This window comes from Centroberyx affinis, unplaced genomic scaffold, assembly GCF_046629955.1.
Source record: "Centroberyx affinis isolate AG114_WGS23_722 - 3 ecotype Tasmania unplaced genomic scaffold, CSIRO-AGI_Caff_v1 ptg005349l_1, whole genome shotgun sequence".
In the NCBI taxonomy this organism is placed as follows: domain Eukaryota; kingdom Metazoa; phylum Chordata; class Actinopteri; order Beryciformes; family Berycidae; genus Centroberyx; species Centroberyx affinis.
Window position 1 is genome coordinate 4,214 of NW_027282670.1, and position 21,609 is coordinate 25,822.

Sequence of the window (21,609 nt, forward strand, 5' to 3'; positions counted from 1 at the left end):
AAATGTGAAAGCCTGCAGTCTGTGTGTGTGTGTGTGTGTGTGTGTGTGTGTGTGTGTGAATCTGAGACTTAACACCAAAACAGTGGGTGCATCTCTTTAAATGTTTCATGAAAGAAAGCCTCGGCTCCGCTTTCCAGCTGAACAGCAAATCTCGCAGACGGCAGCGTGGAGAGAGCGTTTTTTTTTTTTTGGTGATTCTCCCATAATCCCTTTGAGATTGTTTGCCGTCGGTCTCCGGGCAGCAAAACGAGACGCAACACCAAAAAAAAAAAAAAAAAAATTACAGACAATCCTCGAGATGAATGAGGCCGTCCTGAGATAAATTGGATTGACTCAGCTATTTGATGTGGAGTAATCAATAGCTGCGTTTACACGGAGCCTAAAAACTCCATTTATAATCCGCCTAATAGCCCAATCAAAGTAAAACACCTCATTTACACCCGGTGTTACGGAGCGATCTGCCTCCTGGATGTGCTTTCCAGGATAATGAGCCAATCCGATCGCACTATTTCTATGCGATTACATGCATCCTCGCGATCTGCATTCTGTCTGCACTGTGATCGGATTTCATTTTCCGCGCACACTCTCGCTACTAGGCCCTACTACTAAGTCCGCCTGTTGTCGACAAAACCAAACGTGGCAGGTGCAACAGTTGAGTCGTCCCCCCCCCCCCCCCCCCCGCTCTCTAGTAGGAGGCAGCAGAAACGATGACAAGAAATGTCCATATTTTTGGCTCCGTTTTCCTGGCAGGCCCGGCGGAGAGAGAGAGTTTTTTTCCTCCGGGTTTTGTCCGGCGGAGATCGGATCGTAACGCAGGCGTAAACGCTGATGATGTGTTTCTGTGTCTGTGTGTGTGTGTGTGTGTGTGTGTGTGTGTGTCTCTCTGATCCAGATGTGTTGGACAGCATGGCGAGGTTCAGCGTGCAGGGAGTGTGGAACTACAGCATGCTGACGCTGTCCGACCACGAGAGGGTTTTGTACGTCGGGGCGCGGGAGACCCTGTTCGCCCTGGACCCCAACGACATCAGCAGGCAGCTCCGGCCACAGGTGACACACACACACACGTCATCATGGACAGTTGAGGAGCAAAAGAGCATCATCTCATCACACACACACACATGAGAAACACTTTATACTATTCAGATATTAGAGGTTCAACTTGGAAGGGAAGGGAAGGAACATAAAGCGTCATCTCTGGCTGCATAACTGAACCGCTGACCTGATTTTATTCCATTATTTGGCCCATTTTTGGATAAACCTGCAAGTCAATTATTCCAGAGGTTCAGCGTGATTCAAGGACATCCAAAACACAAAAAGCTTTGTTCCCGTTACATCACCCACCTGACATTACCGAGCTACAGTAGACTGAATCACACTAGCTGTCAGGCCCGCTCTTCTCTTATTAAATCTTTACATCTTGTAGCAACTGATGCTGTACTATAAACTGTTGAATAATTGAATACCTTCTCCAAATGTAATAAAAATGTTCCTCTAAATGGGTAATAAATAATGTAATAAGACTTCTTAATTGCTGCTTACAGGTGAAAACCTCCAAGATAAACAGCCTTGACTGCCTTGACTGTCTCTCTGAGTTTATCCAATGGGGTTTGAGAGGGCTTCATAAACCAAGTGTCATAAAATGTGTTCAGCCCACAGAGTAGCATGTAATCCTTCAATTGGAGTTCAAACCACCAAAAGAATCACCAAACTGGAGTTATGAGGTTTTCACATGGCTTCAGCGTCATGGAATAAATTGCCAGACAATGTAATAACATCTTCAGACTGATATTGCAACAATTAAAGTTATTTAACAATGTATTACATAAACCAGAAAAAGAATATTACAATACTATTAATACATTTTTGACTCACTTTGAGAGATTTCTTTTGAACATATTATTACATTATCTGGCAGCCCTTCATGTCATCAGTTGCTAAAAGCCTAACAACAATATTGCGGACAAGCTGCCGAATATCAGGATCATATGTGCAGCTATGAGCTCCAATATTCCACTCATTTCGGTACTAACATAATCCACTTAGTGTGTGTGTGTACACAGGCACGTACACACACACACACACACACACATCACGCACTCTTGGAGTGCGTGATGAACTCTTGTTTCTTTTATTGGCCTCGTCTTTATTTGTTTTTGTGTCCCTTGTTTTCTGTGAAGCACTTTGTGGCGAACCTGTTTGTTAAAGCGCTCTATAAATACCCTTGACTTGTCACACACACACACACACACACACACACACACATTCAGAAGCCTCAGTGACTCAATCTGGTTTTGCTTTGCTCCCTCAGTAATTGGTCTGTATTGCGATCAATACAAATACAGCAGTCCAATGAAGGTGCAGCAAGCGGCCCACAGCGGTTTGGGGATTGTTATCTGATTTAGCTCCGTAATGAGCAGTTATTAGATGCACACACAGATGCACACACACACACACACACACACACAGGCTGTCTGAAAAATGACTGACGGAGGTGCAGGGAATAGTCCGCTCCTCTGTTGCCATCTGCCCATCCGTCTCTCAACACCCGCCCTCTTTGTTCCCTCGTCTGTTACTCTTTCTTGCTTTCTTTCTTTCCCGTGTCTCTCTTTCTTTCGCTAAATTGCATTTAAGTCGAGGCTGGTTGACTAGTACAGCATGAGAATGAGAAATAATACGGTCGACTGAATATTCTTTTCCTCCGTTCTATCCTTCCATTCTTATAAGATATGTTTTTTCTTTTTTTTTTTTTTTAATCAGGTTTTGTTTTTTTCTGTTTATTTCTAAAGTGTTTTCCCTCCACATTATTTTCTTCTGTTGTTCCCCGCCACTGATCAGATTTTGAAGAAGCTTTTTCAAAATATCACAGATTGGCCCTAAGGGGGGGGGGGGGGGGGGGGGGGGGGGCGCTACAATTATTCATCAAAATGAAAACTTTTAATAACCAGCCACATCTCCCATACTCCAAGTTCAAATGACGTGACATTTGGTGCTCATGTATCCAGCGATCCTTCCTCTACAAATCTGCCTCCAGGACCATAATGGATTTTCCGCCATTTTGAGTTTCTCGAACAGTTTTCTCTGCTAATGCTTTTTCGTTTATTTACTGATTGGCCCAAAGGGCAACTGCAGCATTAGTAGGGGACGACATGTTGTACTGTTGTCTTGTTTTGGTACTGTTCTCATCACATCCCTATCCCTAACCCCTAACCCTCTTTCTCTCTCTCTCTCTCTCTCTCACTCTCTCTCTCTCTCTCTCCCTCTCTCAGATCGACTGGCCAGCCCCTCAGGATAAGAAGAGGGAGTGTGCTGCCAAGGGGAAGAACAACCAGGTGAGGGACAGGGGGGGGCAGCGTTACTCACTGACTTTACTCAACCACATTTTCCCAAGCCGGTCGAGGGATTCGAACCGGCAACCTTCCATTCATTACATTAGTTGGTTGGGCTCAGTTCATTTTCAAGGAGGCTCAATTCAGGAAGTGTTTTGTCTTTAATCTTTTGCTACAAAAATGGTCTCATATCAGATCATATTCTAACAGAATAAAATAGAACAGAACAGAACAGAACAGAATAGAACAGAACAGAACAGAACAGAACAGAACAGAACAGAACAGAATAGAACAGAATAGAATAGAATAGAATAGAATAGAATAGAAGCCTTAACACGCAATGACTTAATGAAGAATACTATTGCTAGTACATCATTAGACCTACATACCATTCTTTAGGAACCTATATAGTTATCATTATTGTTACTGATGATGTATGAATGATTTGTTGATCAACACATAATTTATGTATCATCAGTATAAAATAATGTAGGTATAACTATGCATGTATTAACATTAGGTAATGATGGACAAATGATGTGCCACAGCAGCAGCAGAATTCTTCACTTATGAATCAGATATAAAAATTTAACTAATCTCATTGCTAATGATGAATGAATGTTTATAAGATGAGAAGTAACTTATGATTGTTTCATAAATTCATCGTTATCTTAATCCACCATTAGCTCATGTGGGGTTAAGGCTTATGAGCGTTTAGTTTTACCTTGAGGTGTTCTGTGTCAACACAGACAGTCTAGTGGCCCCCAGCCTTGCTGTTCAGCCACAACAAGAGCTTCTCACTGCTGCCTAATGTGCATTTGGAATATGATTTTTTTAAAGCCTAGTTTAATATTTTATAGAAACACATCGGCTTTGTGGAAAATGAGCTTCCAATCGTCTCATTGCACAACAGTAACTTTTGGCGTGGCTTAAACCAGAAGTGGAAAGAGAAATATTTCACTGCTGCTTCAGTTAAATTGGACTCAAGCTGAAGTAGAAGCACTTGCCTAGGAATAAGTAACCCTAACCCGAGCTCTAAAAATACTCCAGCGCTTTAATTAGTTATTAAAATTTCATGCAAGTTCTAAATTCATCTCCTTAAAATGGATGGTTTGCCTGCTTTGGCCTGGTCCTTATCGTCTAATGGGCTGTGATCAGGAGAGTTCTCTTTTGGCTCCTACCAACTAACTTATATCCTCAGTGATGGGAAGTAAAGTGCAGAGCATTTGTTTCACACTAAATGGCAGATCTCATAGAAAGCTACAGACTACGAAAAAATACTAAGAAAAGTAGATTTACTGTGACTTATCGCTCTTTATCCCAGTTTGAAACATTCAGTAACTGTGTATATATGTAGTGGGAATACATTTACCTGCTATGCAAGAATAGCCATATGGTGTTTACACCGCCTGCCGCCGGATTCAGTGATTAGTCTTTTCATACAATAATGTAGTTGTGGGCTTGAAAGAGGCTCGTCTGCCAGACGCTCCTCAGTCTTATTATCCTCTGTGATTGTATGAGCGGTAAAAAAGGAATTTAAAAAATGCCCATATTACAGCTGTGAGATACAGATATTGTGTTGCTGCTGCAATATCAACTGGATGTATTGGATTACGCATTGCTCTGGTGCACATCATGTGAGAGCATCTGCTTTCAGCTCCATTCAAAGAGCTTTATTGTTCATCACGGCGTCAACATTAAAGGGCACAGTGCGTATATTGTTTACTTTATTACACACATATCCTCAAACTGTGAGCAAGATCTATTTGGTTTAAAGGTCACTGGGATTATTTAAGTGTGTAACTGTCCACTGAGTAGTGTCATCTGCTGGACTGAACCCTGGCTGTGTTAATTAAAGTTCACTGAAATGAGGAATAAGCACATAATAGGGCAAATAAGAGCAGCTCAAACCTTACTGAGGGATACTGTTGGAGAAAATGTAGTTTCCTGGAAGGTTCATATGGATTTTTGAAGGTCGATACCAAAGTTTTTGGACTGCCAATATTAAGTATCTTCAAATTTGACCTTTTTCATGCCAAAAAATGCAAAATAGTAAAAAAAAAAAATTCTTAGCAGGGTAGAAAAGCCTTTGAAACAGCATTTAGACCATGGAACACTAAAACTCTACATAATAAAAGGCCAATATCAGCAAGCCGGTATATCGGTCTAACCCTAGTTTCCAGGTTATTCCAGGTGAATACGGATTTACAGGAATTCACATGAAAGCAAAGCATTACAGTAAGACCCAATCCCCAAAGAACTTAAGACCACGCTGAAAATCTGCAGGGTGGAATAAAATCCACCCAGGCGGAGGACAATACAGTCCAGAGGTGAAATTCCCCTTCAAGAAGAAGAACAACTCTTCCCCTCTCTCCTCCACAGACCGAGTGTTTCAACTACATCCGCTTCCTGCAGAGCTACAACCACACACACCTCTACACCTGCGGCACCTACGCCTTCCAGCCAAAATGCACCTACGTGGTAAGTGTGTGTGTGTGTGTGTGTGTCTCCAGACAGTGCGTCATAGCTAGCCGGTGCTGACAGGTGTCAACTCGAGATGTCTGCCGTCTGACCCGAGGCGAAGACCAGTGTCACAAAATAAAAATAAATGCAATGGAAAAAAAAAAGTAGCTCACGCTGGGTCGGGCTGGATGTGAGTGTGTGTGGCAGGTTCAGAAATCCTGTGTGTGTGTGTGTGTGTGTGTGTGTGTGTGTGTGTGTGTGTGTGTGTGTGTGACAGCAACGTGATAAGACAACATGGCGAGGATTGAGGCTATGGTCCTTGTCACGGACAGACAGAGCTTGCAGCTGTGTCATAACACATACTGACCGCTGACAAAATGTGTCTCTCCTTGTGTGTGTGTGTGTGTGTGTGTGTGTGTGTGTGTGTGTGTGTGTGTGCAGAACGCAGACTATTTCAGCCTCAACACCGCCGCCCTGGAGGATGGGAAGGGCAAGTGCCCCTACGACCCTGCCAAGGGCCACACTGGCCTGATCGTGGGTGAGTATGTGTGTGTGTGCATTAATTATAGTATATTTGCATGTTTAAAAAACGGATCTAAACCCCAGCATGCATGTTGCCGGTCCAGATAAGGAGCTGTACTCCGCAACGCTCAACAACTTCCTGGGTACGGAGCCGGTAATCCTGAGGAACCTGGGCCAGCAGCACTACAGCATGAAGAGCGAATACCTGCCCGCCTGGCTCAACGGTGAGAGAGAGAGAGAGAGAGAGAGAGGAAGGGATGGAGGGAGAGACGGGAGGAAAATCACTGCGAAATGACTGTTATTGTGCATTATTTTCAATACTTTGGCTGGGGTTCTGTGTGTTATCCCAACACAAAATAGGACACATTCGTTTTTTTAAGAGTGAGGAAGGGTAGAGTACCACCGTGTTTGGATTGAAGCTGCCAAAAGCCAGTAATTTGCGCCAGCATTCAATATCTTTGAATCTTTTTGAATTGGAGTGTTCAGTTTTTCCCCCAGAATTGTATTCTTGTCAGGGTGGAGAAGCCTCTGAAACTGGGACACTAAAATTCTCCACTGATACCCAGGATAATACTAATAATAGTAATAATGAGGAGAAGAAGAACAAGAAGAAGAAAAAGACAAACAAATATTCATGCGTACTTGTGTGGCATCCAATGAAAATATGGCAATCAAAGTATCAGATTAAAGGCTTCCCATAGACAACCAGTGTAGTATTGACCAATTATACAATAAATGTGGAATCAAATGAACTGCGTCATATCAGAGGTGTGTAACACTGACTGGCTGACATCCGAATTTTATTAAAAAGACGATATTGGCAAACCAATATGTCAGCCTAACTCTACCTAGTAGTGCTAGAGGCAGCGAGGCAATAAAGGCACGGATGAGAAAAAACCTTAAAAAAGAGGACAGACGGGAAAGAAAAAGTATAAAAGAGCACGAAACGATGCAAAAGAACGGGGGGGGGGGGGAGGGATGGGTGCAGGAAATGAGGCGCACATGGAGAGAAAGAGCCAGGAAAAAAAAGGAACGGATCATTATCTGGCGGGGGAGGGAGGGAGGAGGTGGAGGAACGGAGTGAGCGACTCGGGGAGAAATGGAGGGGAGAGAAGAGGATGAAATCGCAGCGGGAAACACGGGTGATGAAAGAACAGGACATTAGGACCGGACGGATCGAGGGAGAGGTGAGGGGAATGGAGAGTGGAGGAGAGAGAGGAGGGACATACAGATGAGGCCTATAGGTTTAGACTGATATATGGGTTTTCACATGTTTCAGGCCTTTTATTAAAAATCAGACCACCTCTGATATGATGGAGGTTTCATTAATCTGGCTTTCAATGGAGAGTTTCAGTGTCTAGAGGCTTTTCCACCACGAAAAGAACAAAACTCTGCAAGAAACACTGCACCTTTGTAACTTTTTTTTTTTAAATATTTCATCACAAAAAAAGGTCAAACTTGAAGCTATCAGCAGCTTCAGTCCAAAATTACAAACCCGTATCAGTCGAACCCTAATGAGGACTGCATATACAGAGAACCTGAGAGAGATGGAGGGAGACAGAGAGAGAGAGAGAGGAGGGCTGTGAGGGAGAGAGAGAAGAAATGGAGCGCTAATAGGGAACAGAGAGAGAGAGAGAGATGAGGTGAAGGAGAGATGAGGCGACGGAGAGAGGGATAATAGAAAACAGAGAGAGAGAGAGAGAGAGAGAGATGAGGAGAGCGGCAGGGAATGAGATGGGGAGGAGGTGACGAGTGTGTGTGTGTGTGTGTGTGTGTGTGTGTGTGTGACTCAATGATTCAAACGCACCTATGGGGTGAGTCTCTCTGTGTATTTGCTCGGCTGTGATCTATGTCTTTGCAATCATGTGTAAACACTCCCTCTAATACTACTCTCCTGTGTGTGTGTGTGTGTGTGTGTGTGTGTGTGTGTGTGTGTGTGTGTGTGTGTGACAGAGCCGGACTTCGTGGGCTCGGCCCTGGTGAGGGAGAGCAGCGGCAGCAAGGAAGGGCGACGACGACAAGATCTACTTCTTCTTCAGCGAGCGGGGCTGGAGCTGGACTGCGACACGGAGCTCACGGTGGCCAGGGTGGCCCGCGTCTGCAAGGTGACACACACACACACACACACACACACACGCCATGCTTTTACACCCCCCCCAGCCCGCCGCGGAATCGCTCCGAAACGAAAGCGCTTGGCCTCTCTCGCCGGGCTTAAAGGCGCTAATCTGATCTGATCTGATCCGCGGCAGATTCAATTAGGAGCTGTCTCCGCTTTGTTTGGTCAAGTAAAAAAAAAACGGGCTGAACCTGCACCGCGAACCTGCTGGGTTGATATTGGACTCTCAGCGCGCTTATATGGAAAATGTAACTTTGCTCTCTCTCTCTGTCTACATCTGCGCTTCCATCCGACTGTGAAGAAGAAGCAAATCTAAAAAAAAAAAATCCATATGGGTTGAACCCTCCAGGAAAGTACATTTTCCTTCTAACAGCGAGGCTTTGAGCTGCTCTTATTCGTCCTTTATCATTTCAGTGAACTTTAATTAACACAGCCAGGGTTCAGAGTCCAGCAGATGACTCTACACAGCGGACGGTGACACACTTAAATAATCCCGGTAACCTTTAAACCAAACAGAATGCCGGATTGTTCGCAGTCTGAGGATATGTGTGTAATAAAGTAAACAATGTACACGCTGTGCCCTTTAATGTCGACGCCGTGATGAACAATAAAGCTCTCTGAATGTGTAAGCAGATGCTCTCACATGATGTGCACCAGAGCAATGCATAATTCAGTACATGCAGTTGATATTGCTATTGCAGCAGCAACACAATATCTATATCTCATGCTGTAATATGGGCATTTTTTAAATTCCTTTTTTACTGCTCATACAATCACTGAGGATGGCAGACGTGTCTCTGAAGCCCACAGAATGCCATATGAAAGGACTAATCATCATTCCACATATAATGTTTATTGTGTATTATAGTTATCATCATCCTAGGTTTTCATAGAGAGTTTTAGTGTTTCATGGGCTGAATGCCGTTTCAGAGGCTTTTCCACCAAGAATACAATTCCGGAGGCAAACTGAATACTTTTATTTTGGCATGAAAATGGTCAAAGGTCAAAATTGAAGCTGTTGCATATTGGCTATCAGCAGCATCAGTTCAAAAACCCATTTTGGTCGTGCCCTATTCAATAAACCCTACTGTGTGGTCTGTCAGGGCGATCTGGGCGGCACCAGGACCCTGCAGAAGAAGTGGACCACCTTCCAGAAGGCCCGTCTGGAGTGCTCCCTGCCCGAGCGCCACGTGGCCTTCAACAACCTGCGGGCCGTGTTCACGCTGCCGGGGCAGGACTGGAGGGGGACCACCTTCTACGGCATCTTCCACGCCCAGTGGTGAGTCGGGCGGTCGGCCGGTGTCGTCCACCTCTGATATGTTGGATATGATGCAGTTTGTTTGATTACATATTCTCCTTTAATTGATCAGTGCACTGTTTGTGTATGGGAAACCCTTATCCTGATTCTAATGGGACTTTTTGATAAGACTCTGCACAAGTGTGCATGAATATGCTTTATTATTCTAATGATATTTATTATCCTGGGTTTCAAAGGAGAGTTTTAGCGCACTGTTTCAGAGGCTTTCAAACCATTCTGTTTACTTTTCTAAACCGTATCAGTGCACGATCAACTGATTTCCTCTGCAAAAAAAGACATAAACAAGGAGAAAATGAATTTTCATAGTAAGACTCCAGCAGTTTAAGGCTTTTGGATACTTTTCCATAGTAAATATCCCTATGATACTGTAGCTCTAGTGGTGTGCACTGTTGGACTCGTTAGTCCAAACTAGTAATGTATTACTCATTACTCACTACTCATTTCAAAAGCAGTATTATGACATTACTTGGGAGCAGTAATTCATTCTTTCAATCATTTTATTTATTGTTACAATAATATACGGAAAAAAAACAACAACAACAAAAAACAAATTAACATCACATCACGGCATATATGGGTGGTCAAAACACCGCACAAAGTACTAACAGAAAAGAGCACTATACAATTATTTCCAATAGAACACGCCCACATGCGGACCGAAACACCCACAAGCTCATAAACAGACAATCTGACCCAACGTGCTGAGTATGCATGCATGCATACACACACCTACAATACACACATACATACATAGCACACAACTTCAATGGGTGGTCACATCAATAGCGCACAAGATACTAATAGAATAGAGCACCATACATAAGAAATACTTTTCAAAAGAATAAACCCATATGCCAACCGTGACACCCACAAGCACATAGACACACACACACACCCCGACCCAACACGCTGAGTATGCACGCGTGCACGCATGCCTATACACACCTACACTACACATATACTCATATGTGTATTCATTCCACTACTAGTTACATTATTTTTGTGTTACACCCCCAAAATGACCTCTCTTGTGCACTTTTGTGTGAAGGACTGGGGGAGCCAACCAGCGTTGATGTCTAATGTTCTTGTCATCCTTTAGCTTGATCAAAGTAGTGGAAACTCCACAGGGAGAAAATACACTTTTCTGCCATTTTTCATCTAAGCTAGCTCAGCGCAGTGGAAGACAATGATTAAACATGAAGAAGACTATCTGGGGGATGAGGGTGGGATAGAGTAAAATTAAGTAACAATTTATTCTTGAGTTCTGATTACCAAGCTACTCGTTACCACCCAACACTGAAATAGGAGCGAGGACAGGAGGTTATATATAGGCAGGAAAGTTGGAGACTCACTCTTTCTCTTTCTCTTTCTCTTTCTCGGGGCAATGCTCTTTCATGTGAGTCTTTTGTGTTCTTCAATAAGATATCATATCACAAAGGGAACCAGCTTTTGAACTTCAAGCATTTTTTTCTTGATCCAGAGTTCCTACTGCTGATAAAAAAAAAAAAAAACGCAGAACCTTTTTTCTCTGTGTGCCTCACTGGGGATTCCTTAAAGCCCTCTGGCTTTGATAAAGATAACATTAAGATAATTGGACATTATGTAAATGATGAAGTTCAGGCCATAATCTGACTGAATAGACGAGCTTTTTAACTCCCCGAGACATCAGCGCTGTCCTCGGGTTTGACGTGTCCCCGCCGCACATTAAATATACGGCTCCGGTCTCGGAAAGCACTTCCCTCACAAAACAAATCAGCCTATATGAATGAGTGGATGTGAAATCTCCTTTGCTGTTCGCCTGTGTCAAGAACAAAAACACTGACATTTGACAGCGCTCTTAATTTGAATTTGGAACAGCGAATCCAAGCGCCAGATGCCTACAGATGAAGCACATAATGAATGTTCCAATAAGTAACAGAATTAAGACTGTAAATTAGGACCATTTGTCACTTTCTAACTCCATTATCATCCCACTGTCCTGAAGTGCATTACTTGTACATCGAGTTGTCTCATGTTACAGAGAATACAGGCATTTTCCCTATAGTCTGGTCTGACTCAAAGAAGGCTGATAATAAGACTTTACAGCAGCGTGACTTTGGCCATACAGATTATAGATTTTGTATCTTTCATACAACTCAAAGTAGATGTCTCTTTACAAATATTACAGCGTAAATAACTCTTTTACTGCTGCAAAAACTCACATTTAGCTGTGATATACTGTCAGTCTTTGTATCAACAGCTCAGTCAGTCAATTTGAGTGCAGGAAAATGTCTTCGCCCCAATGAACGAACATGTAATCAAAGCCAGTTGTGAGGTGAGGAGCGCTGGTATCGTTTAATGTGCAATTTTAGTCCCGGTTTGGATCCCGGGATGAAAAAAAAGAAGATCCCACACCCCCCCCAACCCTACCATTAAATGAAACGCATTTCCCGATTCACATCACCAATTGCCTCAATTCAGCGGCCTGCGCAGGAAGTGTATTACTTGTACATTAAGCTGCTTCACACTGCAGAAACAGTGGGGAAGTGTCTGCGCTGAGTCATTCAACTCACTGAATAGAGGATAGTGTATGCAGTAGGATCAGGGCGATATGTGGGGCTCATATTGGCCCTGTGTTATTGGCCTGCCTGGTTTGCTTTGAAGAGGAAGTTCTTGTTTGACCGACAGCTTGCACTTTATTAAATGAAAATTGTCATAGATCTAGGCAAGACAAGGCAAACTTCATTATAGCACATTTCATACACAAGGCAAATACAATGTGCAATCTAACTGTGCAGAGGATCCATTCTTGATTCTGAGGATTGGCCTTTTATTAAGAATCAGCCAATCAACCTCATGCCTCTGATATGACGGATATGATGCAGTGTGTTTGATTACATATTTATAGTATAATTAATCAATACAGAATATATTTGCTAAGGTGAATAGTTTTTTAATGCACATCTGCATATCTTGACAGTCTGTATATACTGTATGCGAGGCCATCTGTAAAAATGTAAATGCAAACACGACTGTTTCCTTCATATTCTAATATCCTCCCAATGTGCTATATGCTACATATAGCTTGACATTTCCATGCATTTCATCTCATACAGCGTATATCTCACATCCTTACATTTTATTACATTTTTTGAAGTTTTCCCCAAGACTGTTAAAGTGTCATTTCTCGCTCTTGCACACCACTGATTCCCCCCCCCCCCCCCCCCCCCGGTCTTGTTTTCCAGGGGCGACGTGGACGTGTCGGCGGTGTGCCAGTACCAGATAGGCGACGTGAAGAAGGTGTTCGAGGGCTCCTACAAGGAGTACAGGGAGGCGTCCCAGAGGTGGGGGCGCTACACCGGCGCCGTCCCCGTCCCACGGCCTGGAGCGGTGAGACACTGGGAAAGCTGGGAAACACTGAATCTGGGGATTTTTTGGGGGGGTATGAACATGGTCAAATTTAAAAATGTTGGCACAAAATATGAGTCCATATCAATCCGAAAAATATCTGTATCAGGCTTGAAAACCCCATATTAGTGGAACTCTAATATAGAGACTTACAGTAAATCCATAGTATTATCAGACGGCTCTAAGTTGCAGGGAAATAGGGTTTTTTCCAAATGAATAAAAGCAAAATCATTACTGTTCTAAAAATATAAAGTTTTTTGTTTGCCCGCCTTTGTATCCATCGCTGCATCACAGAAGGAGGGATCAAGGGGAGGAGAAGGGATGGAGGGATAATAAGGGAGGGAGGAAGAGATGCGATGGAGGCGGAAAGGAGAAAAAGCTGGCACGGCAAGAAAAGAAAGGGAGAGAGAACGAAATGATGCAAGACGGAAGGAGAGGAAAGGGTACGGTGGCGGGCGGAGGAGTGTGGAGGAGGAGGAGGAGCGAGTGAGAGAGCGGTGAAAGAGCGGCAGAAAAAGAGAGGAGGAGAACGGAGGGGGGAGGGGAGGGGAGGGGAGGGGAGGGGAGGGAGGGAGGGAGGGGAGTCATCTGAGCCAACAAGCCATGCCAGCCTGTCCCAGCTGCAGCTAACAAGTTTCCTCCTCTTCCTCTTTCTCCCTCTCCTTATTCCCTCCTTCTCTTCCTGCTTTTCCCTCCCTCTCTCTCTCTACCTTTCTCTCCCTCTCCCTCGCTCTCTCTTCCCTCCCTTCCCCTGCCCCTTATTCTCTCTCTCTCTCTTTCTTTCTTCCCTCCTCTCTTTCTTCCCCTCTCTCTCTTCTGTCTCCCTCTTCCCTCCGTCCTTTCCTCCATTCCTTTCTTCTTTCCTCAACATCTCTCCCTCCCTACCTCCCTCTTTACCTCCCTACCTCTCACCTTTTCTCCCTCCCTCTTACTCCTTCTCATTCTCTCCCTCGCTCTCTTCCCTCCCTTTCTCTGTCTCTCTCTTCCTTTGCCATTCCCCTCTCTCTCTCTCTCTCTCCCTCTCTCTCTCTCTCTCTCTCCACTCTCTCTCTATGCTGCAGTGTATAACCAACTCAGACAGGGAGAATGGTTATAACAGCTCTCTGCAGCTGCCTGACGCCACGCTCAACTTTGCCAAGAAGCACCCGTTGATGGAGGACAAGGCTCTGGCTCGCCCCCTGCTGCTCACCAAGGGCGTCAACTTCACCCGGCTGGCGGTGGACCGGGTCAACGCCCTGGACCAGAGGCCGTACAACATGCTGTTCATCGGCACAGGTGCAGTTTACATGACGGTTAACGGAAATGAAAATCGGTCAAATTTAAAGAAACCGAATATCGGTGCAAAATATCGCTCAAAATATCCTAAAATATCGCTATTGTTCAGACTTCAAAAACCCAAATCATTTAAACCCTACTTTACATTCTAGTCATTTCGCTGACACTCCTATCAATTCTTTCTGTACATATCTATGGTCTTCTGTAGACCAGGTAATGCAAATACATCCTGATATGTGATGTAAATGTACATTTTTTTCCTTAATATTCTCATATTTCCCACCCATCTGTCATACATACGGTATATAGTATATATTTTTTTCATTTATTTTCATACTGCATTAGCTTCATGACCTTTGTATATTTTCGTAACATGCGTATTTTCCATTCATTTCTTTGTTATTATGCTCTGCTGCTGTTAATTCGCACACCCTGCATACCTGCTGTAATTCATACCTTTAGTACTTTTCATTCTTTCCACTTACTACTAGTTCAAGTATTGCAACTCAGTCACATTTCATCTCATCTTACACTGAATACCATATTATGAGCTTAAATTCCTACATTACAACATTACCACATTACAAGCGACTAATAGAGAGGAGGCAAAGGGTCAGAGGTCACAGCACCCAGACGGCAGACGTAACAAAATGTTCCCGTCGAATAATCATGCAGGATAGAGCAGCGTTAGATAAAGAGTCAGGCAGGAAACAAACAGAAACAAGACTGCAGCATCTTCAGAGCAGAGGAAGAAGACGCAGGCAAGGGGGAGGTGTGTGTGTGTGCGTGTGGGGAGTGGGGAGTGGGGGTAGGGGGGTACTTAGTGTTTCTGGAAGAGATGAGCGTTTTTAGGCCGTGGCAGGAGATAAGGACAGGTAGTGGCGTCGGGGCGGGGCGGGGCGGCACGGAACAACATGCCATCTGGACCGGCTTCAGCTGGGTTTCAATTAAGGACTTTATTTGCATGCTGGGATCCATCTTCATGCATCAAAGGAAATGTGTATGTATGCACAGCTTAATTAATCTCTGTAGTCAATAGCCATCGGGCCCATATGCACATGTTCTGTTTTGGCACGGATATAAAATCAGCCAGCCCTCCCGGAGCCTTAATCCTGAATAACACAAATCTGACAGTGGATTCCAGGGCATGTGAATTTGAATGCAGCCCATCTCATGAATGGAGAGAGACTGAGCTACTTACCATTCAGATCACTGCAGTGGCAGAGTGACTGTGGCAACTGACAGTGTGACAACAGCGGACTCAGGGCTCCTCTGCTTGCCAGCATCGCGCACACACACACACACACACGCATGGACACACGTACGGCGACACACACACACACTCGCACGTGGACGCGCACGCACACATGCGGATACACGCGAATTCCCTGAGCCAAGCGCAGTCATCCCCGCTTGTCGTGCTTCACAGCACAAACTCAACAGGGCCCTTGGCAGACGCACACTCATAGTGCCAATTGGGCTGCGGGCTTGATTAGCTATTAGCTGCAGCAGAGCGACAGCTGATGTGAAGAGTGAAAGAGAGAGAGGGCGCTTGTTGAGAGCGTTTTTCAAAAAGCCGGGCTACAGGATTGAGGGATTAGCCGACACTGGTCCCTGACGCCGCGAGAGGCGAGTGTGATGATATGCCTGCTGCTTGCTATGCGTGTGTGTGCGTGTGTCTGTGCGTGTGTGCGTGTCTGTGTGTGTGTGTGTGTGTGTGTGTGTGTGTGTGTGTGTGTGCGTATTCCCTTCCCCCTAGCCTCCCAACGGCTACCGGGTTAGCCTTTCATATTATCCGTGACAGTCTCTTAGTTGTGAGGGCTAGAGAAGGGGGTAGAGAAAGCACATATCAGCACATAACACCACTGCATGGGCACACACGCACACACACACACACACACACACACACAAACACACACTCCCAAATCAAGGTCACCCCACCAGCTGTGCCTCAAACGCCTTTCATCACGGGGGATCTAACCTTGTTCACAATGCCCTACATGAAAGGAGCACAGGATCTAGCTCTTCCTCTTCCTCTTCCTCCTCCAGCATCAGTTCCCCATGCACCGCACTTAACCAGCTCGCCTGCAGGTCCTGACAGAGTCCTCACATGTCTTAGGTGATGCCACCTCATTTCAAGGCATTTAAAGGTCTTTGCGTAGCGTTTTAAGTCTTAAACTCAGCTTTAAACTGTTCCTTGGTGAGCTGGAGTCAGCCCGGTAATGCAAACCTCTGTCCGGTCTCGTTGTTTTTCCTTTTCACGCCTTTTTCTGTTGCACAAGTGGCGTGATATTTCAATCCATCTGGCATTAAAAAGGTCTTAAATATTCTGACATTTTACTTGATGAAACTTGCAGGCATCCTGTTTACACTGCCTCTGCAAGCATTATTTATTATATTTAGTTATGTATCCAAAGTAAGCTGAGATTTTGTTTCTATGGGGATTAATGCTTTTATGTATAACGTGTGTCTATATTTAAGCAATAAGCCATGAGAGGCTTTGCAGTGGTTTTAGACAAGCTAAGAGGTATAGGCACGACATGAAGCCAAGGCTTAATACTAAATGGCAGTAACACACCATTATCATAAAAAAAAGAACACAAATCTTTTTTAAGTCAAATGTTATTTTCCAACAAGCAACATAGTTCTTGAATAATAGCTAACAATTGTTAAAAAAAAGAGTGGTTGCAAAGTAGCAGTATGAGTGATATTTGGCTAGAGCATGAAGTGATATGCCATCAAAGTGTGTTTATATATTATAATATATCATTAATATTTAAATGAACTGCTATGTAGTCACAGGTGGGTATTAATATATTATAGCATTAATATTTAAATGAACTGTTATGCAGTCGCAGGTGTGTGTTAATATATTATTATATCATGAATATTTAAATGAACTGCTATGCAGTCACAGGTGTGTGTTAATATATTACAATAGCATATCATTAATATTTAAATGAACTGCTATGCAGTCCCAGGTGTGGGTTCATATATTATCACATCATATCATTAATATTTAAATGAACTGTTATGCTGTCAAGGTGTGTATTTATCAGGTATTTTGCAACGGCTTTGAACGCGACTCAGCCAATCAGAGCTGAGAGCCGGAGCTATCCGTTTCAAAATGTATTTTTTATACACAGCATGGAAATTGCCCTCGGGGGATGAATACAGTCTGCTGCATTGCAGTGAACTGAATTGAAGTGAACTTGAATTGGAAGTTTTACTGAACAGAACACAAGTGGAGTGAACTGAAGCCTCCTTCCTCTCCCTGCTCTGTGTCCTGCAGCGGAGGGCTGGCTGCAGAGGGTGGTGATCCTGGGCTCCGAGGCCCACGTGATAGAGGAGATCCAGCTGTTTGAGACGGCCCAGCCGGTGGACAGCCTCACCATCTCCCACTCCAAGGTAAGGAAACGATGGTGGTTCCAGGATTTCATTTATTTTTAAGACACTACTTCCATTCATTTCTAAAGGGAGTCTAATGTTTTCATCAAGATAAAGAAGGAAGTCACCTCTGCAACAATTTCCTGTGTTGGCATTTCAGTCTATCACTCTCTCAAGACAAGTTTTGTATGTTAATGACATGCAAAATTTGTCTTGAGGAAGGCAGACGGGCTAAAGTGATCCAGAGGTGATTTGTGTATACACCATCATACTACTTCCTCTCCTTCCTCTACTGGATGATTTGAATTTGGGCTTCAGACCATTCCGAGTACCATTCACTCGGAGTAAAACATAGCGATGCGCATATTATGTTCATGGAGCTCTAGTGAGATCCCCATGGAGGAAAACGTTCTTTGACAGTGGTGGGAATTGAACCCAACCCTGTAGCTTTAATCCAGCACTTTATACCGCCCGGCCACCCCATGTAGCACGGTGATGTAGATTATCATATCATATCCCCGGAAAGACGCAGACAAGTTTTTGTGATCCCTTGAAGGTTGCTTGAGCGTTGCATCACTTGTTCATTGGTATTCAGCGATAACAGTGGGAATTTGTCTTCTGTTCTTCTGTTAATACCCTTTATTCCAGACACTTAGAATCACACATCCATCGAGAATAGGCAGGCAGTCTGTGCGGTGCCACCGGTTCAGCAAACGTTTTTATCAGCAGTGCCCTTTTCGAGATCAGGTGCAGCCTCATGAATCCAAAACCCCCTTTCACAATAACAGTAATTACAATCCTTCACCGCAGCGGGGAATTGAACCTCTGCCCCTGTTGTTTTCCCAATCTCTGTGCCCTGTTGGATGAGCCACTCTGCTGGCGATGGCCCCGTCCCCATGGCCCCGCTGGCATGTCTGCCTATCGATGCTGTTTTGACTGGGCGTCCCCCTGCCCCAAAGCCCAATGCTTATCTCATTAATGCTGGCTTAGCCGGGGCCAGACATTTTATAACAGCTTTTGCGAAAAGAGCGCAACCCAGATTGGATTGGGAGGGGAGGAACCACAATGTTATTGTAATTGAGAGTGATTATCCCATTATCTCCTCTAACCCCTCACTGAGTCATTCTTTCTCTCTCTCTCTTTCTCTCTGTTTATCTTTCTTCTTGTTTTTCATCTCTCTCTGGTTTCTGTCTCTGGATGGATGCACGGCTGGGTCTGTTCTTTGTCCTCTTCCCCTCTCTCTTGCTCCCTCTCTCTCTCTCTCTCTCTCTGTAGAAGTATTTGTACATTGGCTCTCGTTCGGAGGTTCTCCAGCTGCCCTTGGCCAACTGCAGCCGCTATCAGTCTCAGCCAGACTGTCTGCTGTCCCGGGACCCCTACTGCGCCTGGGACAGCGAGGGTCGGGCCTGCGTCCGCATCGACCTCCACCGCGGGTGAGCGCGGCACATATAAGCACCCATGCATTCACATTCTACACTAGATTTAGACCAGGTACAGATACAGGTTTTTGAAGGCCAATACTGATGTTTTTGAAGGCAAGCAGCTAATAGCCAATATTGTATTCAGTGTCTTCAAATTTTCATGCCAAAAAATGCGAAACACATAAGGATTTCAGTAGTTCCCCCAGATTGTATTCTTGCTAGACCATCATAGGACACTAAAACTCTCCACTGAGACTCTTTTCTTTTAGGTGGGTTAGCAGCTCCTTGAGGCAAAATAAGGCAGGTTTCACTGCAGGTTTTACAGACTGTTCCTTCCCACACCACACCGGAAAGATTTCTCTGCTCAGCCATCTGATATAAATATAATCATAAAAGCATATTGACTAGCTGCGGTCAGGGAGGAACCTCCATCGTATCGGAGGTAGACAACATTGACTGGGCGGTATCTGATTTTTAATAAAAGGCCGATACATCTGTCTAATTGTATACACATAGACATTTTTATTCAATGCTGACATTTGTGTTTATCTTGTGTTTATCTTGTGTATCTTTGTTTTGATAAGTGCTCTATAGATCAAATGTGTGAGTATTATTACTATTACATATACAAACTGTGCATACACACACACACACACACACACACACACACATACTCCTCTCCCTCTCTCTCTCTCTATCCACCTTCATACTCAATGGGCCGGTGCAGTCCGTAGTACTTGCTGTGGAAATGTCCCGGCGTTCCAGTGAGGAGAGACCATTATTAATCCTCCGCTCTGCGCTCTGCTCTGTTCCCCAAGGCCCACCTCCTCGCTGTCACAGGACCTCATGCTGGAGAGGTTCAGCCGGGGTAAAGCCAAGTTCGACAAGCCCGTCTCCATCCCCAGCCCCGGTGAGTGCAGGGCCACGCCTCGCTAGTGGCCCCTTGTGGGCTTTGAGTGTCAGTGCGTGGGGTCGGTCAGCAGCAAGGAGTGGGAATGAACTTGAAGTGGAATGAGTGAATAAATTTGGATTGAGCTGAATATATTGAATTAAGTGGAGGAGAGTTGGGTCGGAGGAGAATGTGAATGAGAATTATTTAGGTTGACACTCGCCCTCTCTCCTGTCTACTCTTCCCTCTGCAGAGCACTCTCGTCTCCGTAACGTGACGGTGGTGGTGGGGTCGGACATGGTGCTGCCCTGCCAGCTGGTGTCCAACCTGGCCCGGCCCTGCTGGGTCCTCAACGACCGCGAGCTCCAGCTGGGCGACCCCGTGGCCGGCGGGCCGCGCTTCGACCGCACCCTCAAGGCCCTGGTGGTCCCCGAGGCGGGCCAGACGCAGGCGGGCCGCTACGTCTGCTACTCCGAGGAGCAGGGCGTCAAGTTCCAGACGGAGCGCTACCAAGTGGCCGTGGTGGCCAGCGCTCCGGTCTTCATGGAGGCCCGCGCCCCGGACGGCAGCATGGGGCTGTTCTGGGTGCTGGTCATCACCCTGGGGGCGGCCTGTCTTCTGCTGCTGGTGGCGGCGCTCTACCTGCGGAGGAGGCTGAAGCTGGCTTTGGGCAAGGGGGCCGACATGAAGCCGCTGGAGAGCACCCTGGTCTACCCCATCACCCTGCCCAAGGAGCCGCCCACCTTCGTGCCCAGCAAGATGCCGAGCGACGAGGACCGCTTCTGGGAGACGGGCGCCAACTACTACTACTCGGACGGCTCGCTGAAGATCGTTCCCGGCCACGCCCTGGGGCCCAGCAGCGTGAGCAGCACGGCGTCGCCCAGCGCCATTCCCGGCCAGCCCATCCACTCCCCCAGCCGCCTCAGCCTCACCAATATCCGAGGCTCCGGTAGCAACGGCTACATCCGCCTCAACCTGAGCGCGGCAGGGGAGGAGAGGGCTAGCGGGGCTGGCGCTGGGGGCGGCGGGCTGGCGGGGCTGGGCGGGGGCGGGAACGACTACTCCAGCCCCTTCAAGGAGGAGCTGAGGCGCACGCTGCAGCAGAGGAGCGTGCTGCCCGACGCCAACCCCGAGGAGTCGTCCGTCTAGGCGCCCTCCTCCTCCTCCTCCTCCTCCGTTCCCCGAGTTGGAAAAACAAAACAACCAACCTACCTCCTTCCTTTCGAGGACGCCCGCTCTCTCTCTCCTTCGGCGACGCTCTCTCAATTCCCCATGCTCTCTCTCTCTCTCTGCCAATGCCTGTTTGGCTCACTCTGTGACTCTGTAGACATTTATAGCACATACAGCATGTTAAATACACACACTCACACATCGTGTTCACCGACACACACTCCTGTAATTATTGTCTTCTGGGTTACCATGCAGTCATGGTTTCGACTTCTTTCTGCTTCCACTGTGCAATCGCCACTTGTGTAAATTATGTATTTAAAAAGGCATACTGAACG

At 45.5% G+C, this 21,609-nt stretch overlaps 1 protein-coding gene across 1 annotated transcript; it reads left to right on the top strand.

The window, feature by feature from the left end:
• The first annotated feature begins 906 nt into the window (after nt 1-906).
• Nucleotides 907-21,253, top strand: LOC139667174 (semaphorin-4C-like). The gene is given in 15 exon segments (XM_071546600.1): nt 907-1,047; nt 3,267-3,329; nt 5,709-5,807; nt 6,231-6,327; nt 6,416-6,535; nt 8,265-8,317; nt 8,319-8,355; nt 8,358-8,416; nt 9,531-9,706; nt 12,970-13,114; nt 14,194-14,407; nt 17,700-17,815; nt 19,070-19,227; nt 20,034-20,125; nt 20,358-21,253. Coding segments are annotated over 15 exon segments (2,466 nt in total).
• The last annotated feature ends 356 nt before the right edge of the window (nt 21,254-21,609 follow it).